Source organism: Petaurus breviceps, unplaced genomic scaffold (genome assembly GCF_028583685.1).
Source record: "Petaurus breviceps papuanus isolate PSGF00001 unplaced genomic scaffold, PetGlider_PUasm1.0 37, whole genome shotgun sequence".
NCBI lineage: Eukaryota > Metazoa > Chordata > Mammalia > Diprotodontia > Petauridae > Petaurus > Petaurus breviceps.
Genome location: NW_027186296.1, coordinates 73,562,899 through 73,581,450, shown reverse-complemented (window position 1 = coordinate 73,581,450; position 18,552 = coordinate 73,562,899). Strand labels below are relative to the sequence as shown.

The following is an 18,552-nucleotide window of genomic DNA, read 5'->3' as shown; positions in this document are numbered from 1 at the left end:
GACCAGCCTAGTTAAGTTTGAAGATGCTCTTTATTAGGTTGAAGGTGATAAATTTCTCAGATATCTTGCAATAAGAACTTGTCCTTCCCAGATCTAAATCAGTAATTTATTATCTACTAAGTAATAAATGTATATGCATCAGACTAGGGGATTACTGATATTGGCTTTATAGATCCTTGGAAAACTAAGATATTTCATTAAAAAAATATGCAGATGAGATTTTAATGTCCTGACGTGATTGTTATTGGGTAGGGGGATGGCAGAGAAAAAAAGGAGGGAAGAGTACAGATCATCGTTTCTTTAGATTATGCCAGGTGAGTATAAATTATGACAGGTCTCACAAAATAGGCTGGCTTTGCGTTTAGGCAGGGTGACAGATTCTTTAGTAATAGTAGTTTATGAAACTCATCTAAGGCACAGAAGGGTCACAATCCTTACTGGTGGAAGGAATAACCAAAGGACATAATCATGGGTCCTTAAAATATTAAAATAAATAATTATAAATATATACACAAAACACTGTTGTGGACTTTTTTTTTCTTTTTTGTCCAGACCTATGATTTCCTCTATGTGGGGATTTCTCTGGCATAGAAAACTCTCTCCACTGATGTAGCAACTCATCTGAAATTTATAATCTCAGAGTTTCTTGGGTCATTGAAATGTTTCTTGGCTTATGTATAGCTACCTACCACAGTGTCAATGGTGCAACCTGAATTTAGGTTTCTGACTCCAAGGTTGGTCCATTACAATGGGTGCTTCTCAAAAATCATTTAATCACAGATGACAATTTAATGAAAATACTAAGCATTCCCCCCCCCAAAAAAAAAAATTTTAATGAACATAACAGTACTGCAAAGTAGAACACACAGGGCTAGGATCAGGAAGATCGAAAGCTCTGGTTCTGCCAAATAATGGCCTTGTGATCCTGAGGAAACCACCCTCTCTCTGGATTTTCTTCCTTTTCTTGTATGCAAGGCACAGAAATTCGTTCCAAAGTAGCACCTCCTTTACATGGGCACCAAGAGTCAGAAGGCAGAGCAGGAGGGGGGGAAGGCACTATGCTTGCTCACATGCCTCCCAGGAGTGGGGCTGGAATAGCTCCTCAGTATGTCATCTCTATGGAAATCACTAGGCAGCATTCCAAGCACAAGCTGCTCCAGCTCCCCTCCAATGCTTCATATACCAGTACAAAATGGACTTATTGAGGTTCCCCTCTTTCCAACTTGTGACTGGATCCAGGATTGGTCCCATCTCATTTAGTCTAATGCGGAAAATGCAAAGGTTATCATAATTTATTCCTATTAAGATTCTCATCTCTTCAACTGCATGTTATCCATGAGGACTATACATTTGCATCATAAATTAGCATACATTTGCTGAATGGAATAGAAAATAAAAGAAACAAACATTAAAACTTCTAAGTAGTATTCAACTGCTCTGATAAAGTTCTAAAATCTCCACTCCCCGGTGGCTGCAGCTGCTCCCATTAAGATCCAAGTTTTCAACTTCACCTTCCACCAAGGGAATAGATGCATTCAGAGGGTTTTGCTAAGAGGAGGGTTTTCAAGCATCCCTCTTCACAATATCAAAGTCATAAAAACAGGTAATAGAGAAGTGTTATTACAAGCTGGGTGAAAACCTCATTCCAACTCCTAGAGAGACAAGTGGCCACTTTCTGGATTCATCACCAAGATGAACCCTAAAGTCTAATGATCTCTCATTCTGATATCTACCATCACTCTATCCTGCCCCTTTGGCACAGGACCCTAGGAACTCATACTGAAAGTTCATTCTCCATATTACATCTAGTTTGCTGTCCCCCTGTTGCTTCCTATGGGCCCTTTCTGGTGTGAGAATAAGTTTCCAATTTTGTTGGTAAGTGCTGAATTACGAGATGTAACATGACCCTTGAATACCTCATTTTAAGTTAATCTCGAGGAGACATGAAATACACTTCCCATTCCTTTAGAGCCTTCATGATGGGAGAAAAAAATGAGGTCAAATGAAAATAAAAGGAAACCAGCTGAAACCCAAGTTGACTCAAATATAGGCTATAATGTAAAATGATGGGGTCAGATCACAATTATTTCTTAAATTCCATTTAGTTCTAATACTCTGTTTCTATCTGATGATCTCAGAGACATGGTTTAACTGGGTGATCTGGTTCCTACTTTAAAGTACTGACAACCTAGGTTGACATTTGAAGATGGTCCTCTCTTCAATCCCAAAGGGGCTCAAGAGGTCTGGTTCTTCTTACTCCTACAGAAAGGCCACCAGATTTTCCATACTATCTTCACCAGGCTTCTGGACAAGAAGCAATTGAAAGCAGTTGTTGAGAGACAGGAAAATGAAAAGAAATGTTTCCTGAACTTCAAAACCTACCAAGGGCCATCTTTGCTCCTTCTCATCCTTGCAGAGATCAGACAGGAAGCTGTTTGTCCCTTTAAAAAATGGAGCCCAACTCAAGATCTGGGACATAGTCCAACTCCTTCCTCCCAAGACTCCTAACATTGTTTCTCTTATGAACAGATATTTTTTTTAAAAAATGGGTCTGAGAAGGGAAACCCCAAAGCCTTTACCCCAATTTTTGACCTTGAATTTCTCATAACCCTGAAAATGGTAGGTCAGGGTAGGTTGGCAGGGCTAGATATTGAGACAACTTGTCTAATCCCAGGACAAAAGTATTCTTTCTGCATGTATAAATAGTGCCCTCTTTTGTACCCATTCCCTACAAGAACTGCCTAACTCCACAAGAAAGCCTCCAGCCCTCACTTATAACAGGAAACTAACTCTTGGGTAGATTTCCAAGGGATGTTTACAAATTAATTGCACAAGTCTAACTGAACCTATGTGGAAATAATCTGATTTGTGGGCAGCTGCATATCAATGTAGCTTACAAGCAAAAAGAAAATTAAAAAGCAATAGAGGTAGCTGGTGCCACATAACTAGTTTCCTTAGAGGAGCAGAAAGCTGGGTAAAGGGAGTTGCCCTCAGTCCCCTTTACCTTGCCTTCCTTCCCCTAGAGACCAAAGAAGAAGCAGCTCCTCCCAGGAAGATCATGCCAAAGAGAGATTCATTTTGGTTAATAAGCCCTGCTTTTTAAATGCAAATATCCTCTGGGAAAATTAAGCTATTAGTCATTCATACCTTACTGTAAATGACTTCAATTAGATAATCAGATTGCCTGAAAGCTAACTGAGATCTTCAGGAATGGAAACTTTGATTGAAGGGACAGGGTGGAAGAAGGGAAGTGCTTCGCAATACTGCATAAATACGAGCAGGGTGTACACTAAAGTACTGTTCACACTATATAAAGGATATTAACGCAAACATTTACACTGATTATAGCCGTTATTGGTGAATGTTTATACTAGGCATGGCTGTTGAATGAATGAAACATGATTCAGTGTAATTCAAACTTCATAACTGGGGGGTCTGGCTTCAATTACAACAACACATTCCACAGATAATCAGCTCAATTTTTTGATGACTAACCCTATCTAGCTGGAGCAAAACACACAGATACTCTCTTAGAAAGAAAACATTCTAGGAGAAAATGCAACTGTATTTGCTGGAAAAGAAAAAACAATAGAGCCTTGGCATCTATTTTGCAAAGAACCCATCACAGACTGTCACTGCACACCAGAAAGTCTACATCTTTTTAAAAAACAAAATAAAACCAAGGCTGAAAAAGATACCTCTTGGCAAGAAGGCGGTCATCCTCATATACAACTCCCTTGGAATTCTGTAAGACAGGATGTAAAAGAAAGTGGGGAAAAACAGGGCAGGCCTATGCAGATGAGAGAAATGAGAAAATCTGGAAACATTCCAATAAGATTCCAACAGTTCCACACACCATTGTTACATTTCATAAATTCACGGGGTGTTTATCAGATGATGCACACCCTTCTATCCTTCCCCAAAGTAGGCTTATATTTGGGAAATAGTGAAGTATTTCTTATGCTACTGTCCATTTACCTCTTGGAAATCAGAGAATCATTGACTCTGAGTGAGAGGAACCTCCCACGTCATGTAGTTCGATAAAAAGTTCCATTTCAGTGGCATCCCTGATAGATCATCTAACCTCAACTTCAACAGTTTCAGTCCTCAAGTCACCTGGTTCAGCTGTTGTTCTGCTGTTACTAATAAAGTTCTTCCTTAAATTGAATTATAAATCTGCTTTCTTTGCATTCACTAGTACTGTTTCAGTCTTCTGGAGTAACCTAGAGGTATACTCTTCGTCCTCTGCAATTGATATGGTTAAATGTTTGACCTGAGCTACTATGACTTTCCCTTTGCAGGCTTATCAGTCCCCCTTTTCCTTTTTACTTCTGTGCAGAGTAGTTCCTCATGCTAATTACCTTTTAAAAATGTGGTACCTTGGATTAAACACAATCCTTCAGATGTGGCAATAAAATAGTTCAATGGAATGATTTAAATTAAGCCTAAGACTACATTACTGGAGACTGCTGGGTCATGTGAGTAACAAGATGGCAGAGTAGACATTTTCTCTGACCTCTACAACCTCTCAAACCTCTCCAAAACAGGAATTATGTGCCAAGGATAAAACAACTTCAGCTGTCTCCCCAGTCCGGACAACCAGAATCCAAAAGAAGGCAATAAATACCCCAAAATTCAGGAACTGATACGACCCTGATAGAGAGGCTTCACTAGCAGACCCAAAGATACCAAACACATGCTTTCATCAAAACCCACCTCTTACATTCTGTAAGAGTCCCCCTTCCCTTAAGCCTGAGGGAAAGAACACAACATCTACCTTGGGATAGTCCTAAACCACCAAAAAGTCAGTTGGAGCAGAGATCTAGGCTGGAAGAGGCCGAGACATTTTGAGATCCAGCCCCCAAGAAAACCAGAATAAGAGAAGGGAGTCAGTGATAAGGAAAGTAAGGGGAGAGAAAGACTAAAGGTGCTGAAGACTTCAGGCTTTCTATCGATTCATACCTATCTTTCCATGCTTCTGTATTCATCATACTTATTTCTTGCAGCACCATTACATTTCTGTACCACAACTTGTGTTCAGACATTTTTCAGTCACATCTGACTTTTTTGTGACCCCATTTGGGGTATTCCTGGTAAAGATACTGGAGCACTTTGTCATTTCTTTCTCCAGTGCATTTTACAGAAGAGAAAACTGAGGCAGACAGGGTTAAGTGACTTGCCCAGGGTCACACAGCTTGTAAGTGTCTGAGGCCAGACTAGAATTTAAGAAGTCTTTCCGACTCCTGGCCTGGCCAACTCTATCCACTGCACCACCTAGCTGACCCTTCTAATTCTTAGCTATCACAGAAAGTGCTACTATAAACTAACAGGAAAAACAGTAACAACAGATGGAAATATGGGCTCCTTGCAAAATAAAGGGAAGTGAAAATCCATCCTCAGACAATTGACACTAGCTGTGTGACCCTGGGCAAGTCACTTAATCCCAAATGCCTCACCAAAAAACAAACCAAAAAAAGGGGAAACGATCAACATTTGACATAACAGAAGGCCCTGTGGAATTTGAAGAGAACATGGAACCATAACATGAATCTCCTGGGTTGTTTAAAAGAGAAATGATAATTATGAAAGTATATTTGTGTCCTGCACAGTGAAATATAATAAGCAGAATAGAAAAGTTTGAATCTGCAATGGCAAGTCTCATCCAAGAAATAAAATAGAGAACAATAGACTGGGAGTGCAAATAGAAGTAAAGGACAGCCTAAAAGAAGAGAAGCAAAAAACAAAAATACTGAAAGAAAATATACCCACTATGCAAACAAAACATATGGATCCTGGAGATGGGATGCACAGAAATAACCAATGGATCATAAATCTTCCAGAAGAAATTGACAGGATTAAAAAAAAAAAAACTTCAAAGCATAATGAAGGAAGTAACAGAACTACCAAGACCTTCTGAATGCAAAAAAATAAAATTCCAACTGAAAAAAATTCACAGATGACCTCCAGCTCAAGGCTGCAGAGACACATGGAGTATGGTTAAATTTAACTGTTTGATTCAGTAATAACAAGTTCTGCAAGCCATCAGGAAAAAGACCTTCAAATAGAAAGGAAAGTACATTTGAATAACATAAAACTATTCCACACCAAGTGGAAAAAAAAGGAAGGTATGGAAAAATGTGTACAAAAGAACAATGGAGTTTAGGATAGGGCCCAGGGCAACCTATTCTATAAATATGAGCTTAGCCATACGGGACAAAAGATGGACATTCTTTAGAGTTTGAAATGGTTTTTTTTTTTTTAAGAAAGAAAATGGACACTGAAAAAGATGTATTTGAACTCTCAGTCAGGAATAACAGAAATGCAGGAGGAATGAGTAAATACAACAGGCAAGGGCTGCAATAAGCAACAAAATGAGAACAGAAAGACTAGTAAGAGATTTCTTTCTAAATGTAGACATATACATATGCCTACAAATGTAGGCACACTAATACATTGTTGGTGGAGCTTCTCATGCAAACGGTATGGTCATTCTAGAAAGCAATTTAGAATTCTGTAAATGAAGTAACTAAAATGTCCATGTTTTTTGAACCAGAGACTCTATTGCGGGTTTGTTATAATCCAAAGAAGCCAATGATTTTTTTTTTTAAATTCTCTATATACTCCAAAATATTTATAGCAGCACTTTTTGTGATAATTAAGAAGTAGAAGAGACAGCTGGTGGTGCAATGGATAGTGCTGGACCTGGAGTCAGAAAAACTTATTTTCCCAAACTCAAATTTGGCCTCAGACACTAGCTGTGTGACCCTGGGCAAGTCACTTAATGCTGTCTGCCTCAGTTTTGTCTTCTGTAAAAATTAGCTGGAGAAGGAAATGGTAAACTACTCCAATATCTTTGCCAAGATAACCCCAAATGGATTCACAGAGTCAGGTGTGACTGAAAAACAACTGAACAAAAACAAGAATTAGAAACAAAGTAGATGTCCATCAATTGCGGAATTGCTACACAAACTGTGGTACAGAAATGTAATGGTGCTGTAAGAAATGAGGAGTGAGATGAATACACAGAAGCATGGAAAGGTACATACAAATTGATGGGAGAGTGAAATAAGCAAGAGCTAAGAAAACAATGCACATAGTAACTACAGCAATGAAAATGGAAACTACCACTGCATAGTGAAAAATCAAAAGTATAGGTAAAATTAATAGGATCAAATGGAACTCAAATGTAGAGATATGAGAAGGTGGGAGGTCCACAGGTGTTACACATTGCACATGTTTCTAAACTTTTCAATGGAAAAAAAAAAAAGGAAAGCATCTGTTAACTTAAAAAAAAAAAACCTCATTACTTTTTTTTTTTTTTAAGCAACCACAGCATATCATTGGCTTATATTTAGCTCATGGTCAGCTAAAATCTTCAGGTCTTTTTCCACATGAAATTTCTTCCTTATTCTGTATTTATGCAATTATTTTTTAATTTAAATAGATCAAAACAAAGGACAAGAGCAATAATTCTACCTTCTTCCTGTCATTTATCTATCAGCAGTGCCTCGCCTATATAGGTGTACTAAATGAGAACTCAGTGCGCTGCCAGCCCTTCCTACTACATGTCATGATCTTAGCAAGATTCACTCTTCATTCAATTTCTTCTGGGTGGACTGCTGATCCACTGTCTTGAAATAACCATGCAATAGCATACCAAGAAGGCCCTATAAATTTCTGAGGCTTAACGTAATCAGGACATTGTCATCTGCCAACAGAATACACTAGAGGCCCCTAAGATCTACTGAGTACCCCTCTTTCATCTGGATCTACATAGACCCTATACATTTGAACTCTACATTTACCCCTATAACAGTGGTGAATACTTGCAGAAGGCAAATGACTCCCTGTTTTATGCCTCCCTTAATACTGATAACCAAAGGATCATTATACAAAATCATTACTGCAGTTGTTCCTCTCAAAGAATCTTATATAATTTGAGTAAATGCATGAAAGACACCTTGATGGAGGAGAGTCCTCTAACTGGTTTCATTCTAAAATTAAATGCTTTTTTTTTTTACAATTAAACAATAGACAAAGCATCATCTTATATTCTCTACACCTCCCATTAATAACAGATCAGATCATATTCACCTTCGTATTTTATAGTTTCAAGTTCACTTTGTTTGTTATTGTTATATAGATACCTAAGGCCATAGGTAATGGCCCTGACCAGCCTCCCTGTTATTTTTACCTGAGAATTACTAAGCACCCACCTGCATTATGTTGCTTCTTGCTTGCCTTACAAGCACAAAGAAGAGTCAAAGGCAGCCACGTGTGTGGTCTATCAGGTACAATTCAGCCATTTTTATGCTCGAACCAGTCCTAATACCTGGCTCACGAATAAAATCGGGTCCAAAGAAAGATTTCCTCTCCTCAGTGGCAGAACTCAGAGTGGTGCTATTAAGGAAAAATTGGAAAAGGAAAAACTAGAAGAATGACTGATTAAAATACTGCTTTGCATAAGTTTGGCACTAGAAAGTAAATATCATTATGGTTTAAAGATATTAAAATCTATATCATAAGCAACAAAAGTCTCATTATCAGTTTCTGCTTCCATGACAATGGTATTTGGTCAACTATATGAATTTTCTAATTGAACAAGTGTTAGAAAACAGTAACTTGAATGTCAGTCTTGATTTATGGGTCCAAAAAAAATGGGAAGGGGGGAAATGAAAAGAAATGTTGGTGAATTCAAGTAAGGAAAGGAAAAATGCATACCTGCCAATACTGTTTATCTACTAGGTTTTCCTTGATCTTCATAACTGATGCGGGGGTGGGGAAGAGGGGGGAATGGAAGGGGAGGAACAGCTGAGCTACTTCACCCAGTCTCTTGCTGGTCTCCTTAGACATCTTTTCAATACTGAAGGGGGGAAAAGGTCAAGGGAGGGGGGAGGAGACAAATACCCTAGAAACTCTCAGTCCTCATGGCTGTTTGCCAGAAGCACCCTGTCCCTTTGCATTCTCTGGCTTTGATTATGCCCTATTCTTTCTGTAGAATGGCATTGTGAAATCCAGGGATAGAGGGATAGAATGGAAGACTTCTCAAAGTCTCTTCCAATCCCATCATTCTATTTGACCCTTCTAGTTACATGAAGAGAAGGCACTTACTTGTACTATCATTCAGGCAGAGGGAACACAAAGAATAAGTTGTTAGAGAATTCCACTTTCCATTTCCTTCTGCCAAGTATATCAGTACCATAATGGCTTAGGTACAATTATACTTTCTCTCCATATAAACCCCCAAGTGTTCCCTCCAAAATGAAATAACTGCATTTTTTGAAAAGTATAATATTTCAAGACTAAAGATTAAAACTAAAAAACTCAACAAACAGAAAACAGCTTCATACTTAGGATGAATCACTCACTTCCTCTCCTACCTCTCCCATGTCCTCCTTCCTCACCTCTGCCTCCTGGAATCCCTGGATTCCTTTAAGGCTCCTACAGCGAAGCCTTTTCCAGATCCTTTGGTTTTTAGTATTTTTCTCCTTCCTCAAATGATCATAGGTCTACATATCTTTTTTACATTTTGCTACCTCCACATTAGAAAGTTAGCTCTTTGAGAGTAAGGACTGTTGAACACCATCTCTTTATCCTTAAGACTTGGAGTGTAATTGAATGGTTGGTCAGTATAATCAGTGCACCCTGGTAGGTCTCACTTGCAAATAAACATCCTTGCTCTATCAGAGAGGAAATCCGCCTGACCCAATAGGTAAATAGGTTTATCTGTTTTGAGGTCTAACCAAATGCCAAATGAATCTCACCATCTCTCTCGGAAAGTTTTCTTTGTATCATTAAAGAGAGGAACAGAGAACTGGACCTGTGATTCATTGGTTTACTTCTGGAATCCTACATTTTGAAAGATGCCTCTGTGGGCCTCCTTAATCTTACTGTCTTTCCTCTGAGATTATCACTAATTTTGCCTGTACATATCTTGTTTATGATGGTTTTTTTGCATGTTTTCTCCTCCATTAGTCCCTGGGTCCCTACACAGCTGGAACTATTTTTTGAACATTCTTTTTATTCCCCAGGGGACTAGCATAATCCCTGACACATAGCAGGCATTTAATAAATGCTTGATGACTTGATTATACACAACTGCCAAATGAGTAAAATGCCTTCTACCAATAAAAGTCAGTACCTTTTCTGTACCTTATAAGCAGTGTAGAGTTTCTTAGAGCACTGAGGGTAAATGACTTGTCCAGGGTCTCTCAGTCAGCAGTATGTGTCAGAGATGGGACTTCAGCCTAGGACTCTCTGACTTCAAGGCCAGCTCTCTATCTACTATACCATCTAGCTCATGTGTCTGCATTATTTTTTTTTTTTAAAAAGGGAAAAAGTTCAAGCTCCTACTATATGGATGATATATTTTTTTAAAGCAGAATTATTTTTAAATCTTCTTTTTATAAATGTAAAAATACTTTCAAATTTCAAATAAAATGTTGGCATTTTGATGTTTTTCTTTTTCATTACTGGTAGTTTAGGGAAAGAGGAATAATGGGCTGGGGACTTGCTTTGTTAAATTTTGGAAAATTGAGGTAATCTTTTCTTTTCTTAATAATAGAACTTTCTTTGTAATTCACCTGGCAAAAACCTTCCGACTTTTAATTTCTTTTTTCTAGGAGGTAGGGAATGGAAGAGAACCCCTACCCTAAAGTATGATTTGAAATAAACACCTTAAAGGGAAGAAATTTACCATTAGAACTACTAGCAAAGCTAGTCACTAGTCTCCACCAACTGTCCAATGAAGACCACAGTTACTTTCAATATGATCATCTGTACACATCATCTCTTCCAGACAAAACTACTGACATTTATTAAGCACCTACAGTGTGCAGATACAAACTTTGGATAAGTCCCTGCCCTCAAAGAGCTTTCTTTAAGTCTAATAAGGAGGAAAAGCCACAACCACAGATCTTACTATAGCATATAGAATTACAAAACAGTGTTGGTCTTAGGGGGAAAACCCTACCAAACAAAGAAGGCATCCTGGAAGAGATGGCATTTGAGATGTAATTTAAAAGATGGATAAGAGTATTCCACCTACTAAACTGCAGGTTTCTTGAGGACAGGGACTTACTAATTTTAGCATCCCCCACCAAAGTTAATCAGCAACTACGTGGTAGAGTGGATGAAGTGCTGGGCCTGAAGTCAGGAAGACTCATCTTTCAAATCTGGCATCAAAGACTTACTAGCTGTGTGATCCTGGGCAAGTCACTTAACTCTGTTTGCCTCAGTTTCCTCATCTATAAAATGAATTGGAGAAGGAAGTGGCAAACTACTCCAGTATCTTTGCCAAGAAAACCTCAAATGGGGTCACAGGGAGTGAAACAACTGAAAACAATAACAACAACCAAAGTTAATGCTTTTCATTAATAAGAGTGCTCATTAAATATCAGTTGCAAGGAAAGAAATTGCTTCAGAAAACTGATTTTTAATTTGTAAAAGGCAAGGGGGGAGGGGAAAACACAGAGATGGCTAAACTCACCTTGGTATACTAGCTTCATTTTTGGGGGGGAAAGGCAGAAGACAGATTGTACAAACTAGGCGAACATATTTGCCTGGAGCCTGCAGTTGTTCTGATGGTAGATTTCCTATGTTTAAGCTGTTTATTTCAAATCATAGTTTAGGAAAGCGGTTCTGTTCCTTTCCCCACCTCCCAGAAAAGAGAAATTAAAATTGTAGGGGTTTAAAAATTCCACAGCATTATCAGCATCTGATCCAAGAATATAACAAACCTCCGTGTATATGTGTGTACTTGCTTGTTAAGGGTGGTGGGTTGTAAATTCTGACTTTCCACTTTGTGCAGGGGATGTGGAAAGTCAGAAAGGGTAGAAGCTTGTTAACCTGGGTTCAAATTGGGATTTCCTGTAAACTAAGAATTAACTCCTTCCCCACTCCCACTGAGCAAAAGTTTATAACCAAAACTAGTTTCCAGCAACTTATCAATGAAGACCAAGGAACAATAATAATAACAAAACAAAAATTTTTAATAGAAGTTTGAAAGTTTTAAAAGTTTACAAAGTCAAGCGTTTTTCTTCCCCTTCTTTAAGGCATCCCTTGCCTTGCCACTAGAACCCTAAATTGGCAAACAGGATGACAATGGGAACCAGGATTTCTCTCTGGTCTCTTCTTCTGAAATGCAAAGAGGCTTTGATGAAATGTGGCTTCAGGGCAGCCCATAAACAGCCTGGCATTTTAGCAGCTGGATCCATCGAATTAAGAGTTTCTCTTCCAAAGACCCTCAAGTTCATAACTGGGGACATAAACTTCTGTGGGGGGGAAGGAGTGGGGAGGAAGAAGGGGAGACATACCCTTGCCTCACAGAATCCAGGGCAGTGTCTTGCAGTCCAGCACACATACAACCACTCAGAGAACAGCAACTCCTTTACTTAAATTATGTGTGGATCTAAGGATATACACTATGCATGAGAAGGTAATTAATTGCAAGCATGGTCTTGTTACTTCAGCTCAGTATAACTTAACACAATAATTATGACAAAAGATATTAAAATGTTTAAAAAAAAAGAATCCTTAGATATCATTGAGTCCAAACTCTATAGATGAGAAAACTGAAGCCCAAGGAAGTAAAAAGACTCAAGTTTTATCACAACTAGAGTTTTCATCACAACTAAAGAAGCAGAGCCAGAACTAGAAGGCCCTCTGGAGTCCTGGCTCATGAGCTAAGATACTTTCCAGAGCGAAACTGTAAAATTCTATTGCTTTTATCCCTAAAATTTATTAACATAGGTTTTATAAACTTGGTACCTATGTTATAGCAAGGTAAAGACTGATGATTGGTATTCAAGAAAATAACTTAAAGATAGTTTGAAATTCATTACTGTTTCTTGAAATGCCTAAAAATGAATTATATTGCTATGTATATATGTGGGTGTGAGTAGACACAAACACATTTTTTAAATGACTTGATTTCCTCTGAATTTCAACAGTTAAAAATTAGATCCTATTCATAAAACTGTTATTAAAAGTTTTATATTAGTAGTATTACCTTGGATACTATTTAACTAAAAATTATAAACCCCATTCTATAGTGCTTATATCTTTTGGGTTTTACTATATCTTAAATAAAAACTATCTAGGCTTTGAAAAAATAATTTAACAAATGTTAATATATACATATATGGCTTTCAAAAATTGTTTGTCTAGTCTGATCAAAGCATTCTATTTGGAGATTCTTGGCAGTGACATAAGTGCTGACCACAATCAAGAACAGAATCCTTATTCCTGACTGACTAATAATCATTAATGCAATTGGTTCAATATAATAATGTCATTCTCAAGGAATTTTTAAAACTTTAGTCTGAATTTTGACACTGTCTCATAAGTATAGTTTCTACCAAATGTACTCATAAGCCAGTTTTTCCACATGCTTAAGTTGTATGTATGGTTTGTCCTTCATTCTTGAAGAGGATCATGACAGCAGGACTTGCGATTGAATTGGACCTGAGTGAAGGAGGGCTATGCAGAATCACCAGCCTCCCTTCTACCTCCAGAGGCATCTGGGTCCAGTGGCCAGATATGGATCAAGACAACTGGGGATGGCTCTGGATGCAGGGGGAGACCCTGGTCTTTTTAAGCTCCCAAAGACATGCTTAAGACTTAGGAAACAAATGAAGTCTGTGAACCCTTAACAGAGAAGTAATGTAGTTATTATGATTTTGATTTTTCCTGATGGGATTGTTATCCTTGTAAATTTAGCACCAGGTCCTAGGAGAACCCTGTTCTTTACAAAGCTTGTGTCATTCAAGAGTGCATGTATAGTTCACTTAAGAAAGGCAACTGAGTATAATGGGCAGAGAGGCCATCCTTGGAATCAGGGAAACTCGGATTAAAACTCCTACCTCAGACATCTGTGTGACCCTGGACAAGTCACTTGACCTTATAACACTATATAAAGATGTAAACAAAGTACTTTGAATCAGTAGACGGAGTTCCTTGGTGCACTGAAAAAAGCAATGGATTTAGAAGCAGAGAAACTGGATTTAAATCCTAGCTCTGCCACTTACCCAAATGACCTGGGGTAAATCACTCATACTTTGGGTTTCGATTTTTCTCATATGTAAAAAGATGGGGCTTGAGGAGGTGACTTCTAGCTCTAAATAATTTTTTGGATTTCCAACACCCATGACATTACAAGTCAAGACCTCCCTAAAAAATGTGACAACACACATATGTGAATAGAAGTTTTATCATATATATGATATATACACTATATAGGATATATGTGAGAGAAATGTACACATGCGTGTATATGGTCACATATATGTATGTGCTAACATACTTGTTTACATATAGATAACCTTTCAGTCCCAAAACCTGTCCTGGGATGCTGGAATAGGAACAGGGTAGAGCCTACTCTAGGTGGTGTAAGGCTGCCAAATCTTTTTTGGGGGGATGGGGGTGGTGGTTCCATTCTCATGAGCATTGAAAGATAAAAGCAGGGACGGCCAGGTGGCTCAGCGAGTAAGAGCGCAGGCTCCAGTGTCGGGATGACCTGGATCGAATCCGGGCTCAGACACTCAGCACCACACCCATAAATAACTGGCTGTGTAACCTTGAGCAAGTTACTTAACCCCGATTGCTTAAAAGAAAAAAAAAAAAAGATAAAAGCAACATTGAATTATCCATCAGAAAGGGAAGGTGAGGGAAAAGGACCTACAGTAGAAAGGGAATTAACATATAATAGCAAATAATGTAAATAGTAATAGGAAGATTGATTCCAGGGTGAGACAAACAGTGCCTTCTACTGAAAAAACAGCCCACTTATCCCTACATTCTCCAAACACTTATTAAATATTTGATTCTGTACAATGCACATTGTAAAATACAATAGGTAAAATACAATAAAATGTCCATGGTCCTGACAAATTTCAAAAATCTCTGAAGTATTTTGCATGGGCAAATGATCTCCTAGGATACCTATACACTTTCACAGTAGCATACACACTAGATACCCAGGTGAAACTAGTCCATCTCATAATGGCTATTTTTGTTAAAACTTTTAACAAGCCAACCATATCCTAATCATGGAAATCTACACATAAATTTTGTGAAAATTCTAAGGCACCTTCTAAAGTACAGTATTTTCTACTCTCTGAATTCCTATCCACATTACTACTTTATTACCACATATCATAATGCTTAATTATATGCTATCTTGGATTGTTTGCTGTTGTTTCATGCCCTGTGAGTCTTGTCTCCCCGACAAGACAATAAACTCCTCAGAGGGCAGAGACCTGCAGGATATCCCACAGCATCTGGTCTAGTTGGGGCACATATCCATGAATACCTGTTGACTGGTTGCTCTAGCACTGGGCAGTAAACATGTTAATAAACCCCAAGGACCCAATCACCTTTTTAAAGCTCAGGGCTTCACAGTACAACCATCTTAAAAACCATGCTTCTCCTTTCACAGTACATATGCCAAGTACTAAGGAACAAAACAAGACATGTAATCACAGGCCTTCCCTGGGCACCTGAGGTCATCAGTAAATGAGTCTCTCCCTCCTCAGAACTACTTTGGCCAGCCAGCTGCTTAAAGGGCACTAATGAGGGCATTGGCTTATGTCACTATTATATTTCTTCTAGTGAGATTCAACAGTTTGGTTCAACAAATACTTATATATACCTACTATGTGTAATGCAAAAGGTAGTTAACAGATAGTGAGTAGATAGAAGACTGACCTTGGAGTTAGAAAGGCCTGGATTCTAGTACTACCTCTAACAGATTCTAGCTGTGAAACCACTGTAAAGTCACTTAACCTCTTAGTGCCCCTAGATAACACTCTAAATCTCTTAGACACAGAAGTTACTTAAGAGCAGCCAAATTGTATCTGTGGAGAAGGTTTCCCTTACCCAGAGAAATAATGTGGAGGTTTCCCTTAACCAGGGAAATAACAGGACCAGCTCTCACTGTGCAGTAGGGGTAAAAAGACTAAAAATGAAATAGTACTTGATTCCAAGGAACTTACATTCTCCCAAGGGAATATAACAAGTGCCTAAATAAGAATGAGACAAGGTAGGGAATGATGTGGGTCAAAGATCATGGATTTGGAGGCTGGAAGGGACTTCCAAGGCCAACAAGGTCATTTTACAGATGGGGAAATTAAGACAAAGAAATTAAGTAATTAGACACTAAAAGTTAAGAGCTACACAGTAAGTGTCTAGGGAGTTTCTTCCTAGAAGAAAATATCAGACAAAATATTTTTGTAATATTTTAGGAAGGAGAGAAGGCTTGGCATACAAGTAGCAGCTGAAGTCTACACAAAGTAGGAATCTGAAAGGCTGATACAAGGAAGTGTACTTTGTGCATAGACAACAGTCTATATGAATGCCTACAAAAGCCACGGATGGTGATTAGATCACTGCACTGTATCCTAAATAGTAAAACGTAGGAGGATATTTATTTTTTCAAAATCCCAGTTATCAGAGGGTGGCTGTGGAGCATGAGGAGAAAGTAAATTTACTAGCCCCACAAAGCATTTACTGTGTGTTCCCTAAGTGGTAGGCATCATACTAAACACCATGAACATTATTGTCAAGTTTTAAGGGCGAGAAGGGAGAGCCGAGTCAAGTCCGATGAATGAGCAATCAACATGAATATAAATACATAGATATATGTGCAGTATACCCACTTTTATTCCTTAAATAAGCCTCAGTCAGTCTGAATATTTAAAGACTATAAACATCTGTATACGGCTACTATTAAATCAAGGAATTCTTCTTGGCAGTGGTGGCTACTGGAAGACTGATACTGATCTTCTCTCTAGTTTTAATTTGGGGTGTTACCTGCCCTTCCCCTTCCATCTTTCCATTCCTACTTCTTTCTCTACTATTTTTTAAAATGTTGGACCATTTACAAGTGGTCACTGCGACAGCTACTGCTACAGACCATGCCGTGTTATCGCTGCAGTACTCACAACTATTGTAAAAAAACAAATAAACTCGAGGTTAAAAATTGAATTATATTTCATGAACCCCACGATGCCTCCTCTAATTTACCAGGAATTCCTTGCATAGTTTTATTCTACTTGCCCAGCGTACTTAATGCAGGTCTCACTGTTGGTTAGCACAGGCTTGTGAGTCTGGTTGTTTTACGCAGATAGCAGCTTGGGGATAAAGGGAAAACCCTCTCTGCAGAAACATACTCTCAGGAACCAGGACACCCCCCTGAGGCCAAGTTAATTTAATCGCCTCTGCTTCAGACTTTTGTTTTAAGACTCGTTCTACACACCCCTATCCCCCCAAATGCTTACAAAGATAGAAAACTCAGAAGTGTGGGTGAAATTCACCTGAGACTGTCCGTCGGACCAGCTGTCCATAGGGACTGGAAGCAATAGGATACTGAGCTGCTCTCTCAGTAATTTCCTACTTCAAAGGACTGAAAGAATGCATTCAGAAGCGCAAAACTGCTTCCCTTTCTGGGGACTTTTTCCCCTGCCGTGAAAAAAGTACTTATAGTCGCTTAAGGTAAGGTCAAAAACGAAAAGTTCGGCTCAGATACCAGAGCCCAAAGAGAGTTTAAGGGGCTCAATGGCTGCAGCGTCCCCAGCAGCAAGCTCGCCACGAGCTCCGTCCCCTTTTTCCCGCGCCCACGTTTTGGTCACAATCTGGAAAATTGCTGGACCCATCCACTACCACCAATATGAGTGGTGAATCCGACCCTCCAGCCGCAGATGCCGAGAACTGAGGCGCAGAACGGCAAAGGTCACTCAATTCCCTCTTTCCTTCTCCCGCGAAGTCCCCAGCCGGAGTCAGATAACCCGGAGCTAAGCCCCTGGAAGTGTCCTAGCAAGCGGCTGAGGCTGCCAAACGAGCAGTAGCGCCTTCCCTTCCTCCCGCTTCCCCAAAGCTGGAACGCACAACACAGACTCGGCGCACGTCAGCAACACCAACACTTACCCACTCCATCCCACTAGCCTGGGGGGGGCGGTGTCACTCCGCCCGAGTTTTGGACGCCGCAGCCGCAGCCTAGAGCTATCCTCCTCTTGGGACTCCTCCCTGGGAGCCCGAGGCTGAGGCGGAAGAAGTTTAAATGGGACCGCGCCCGGGTGCGCACGGGGAAGGGTGGGACTGGCCGCCTGTCACCCCCCCTGCGGCATGTCCCCGGCTGCGCCGCATCCGGACGGGAGGGGCCTGCCTCCACCCTCCAGACCAGGCCGGGCAGAACTAGCTGCGCACCTGGGACTCATTTGTAGGCTGCCGCAGGGGCTGCCGCCCGCCCCGGGCCCTCCACCTGTCCCCCGGGCCGAGTTACAACAAGCTCAGAAGAAACCAGTGCGCTTAGGGAGATGCCTCTTGCACAGCTGGGGCAAGTCCAGGGCTGCGACCTTGGCGTTTACAAACAAATGCCACGGGGCAGAAAGCTGGAGTCTAGAAGCTCGACCCCCAACAGGGTCGCCTGAGATTGTACCTCGTGCCCCTCTCCCCCAACCCTAGATAATTGGGGTCTCTGAGAAAGAAAGAGACATCATGTGTGCGTCCTTTCTCCTTAGAAGACAAGCGAATTTTTAAAAAAGTTTATTGGTAGCA

At 39.7% G+C, this 18,552-nt stretch overlaps 1 protein-coding gene across 1 annotated transcript in view; it reads right to left on the bottom strand.

Annotated features, from left to right (window-relative positions):
* The window catches only part of BNC1 (basonuclin zinc finger protein 1), a 177,990-nt gene extending 159,835 nt beyond the window's left edge, over positions 1–18,155 (bottom strand). The window contains exon 1 of the mRNA XM_069098710.1: positions 17,923–18,155. Coding sequence (XP_068954811.1) covers positions 17,923–17,931 — 9 coding nt within the window. The 5' untranslated portion in view covers positions 17,932–18,155. The remainder of the gene's footprint in view (positions 1–17,922) is intronic.
* Between the last annotated feature and the right edge of the window lie 397 nt (positions 18,156–18,552).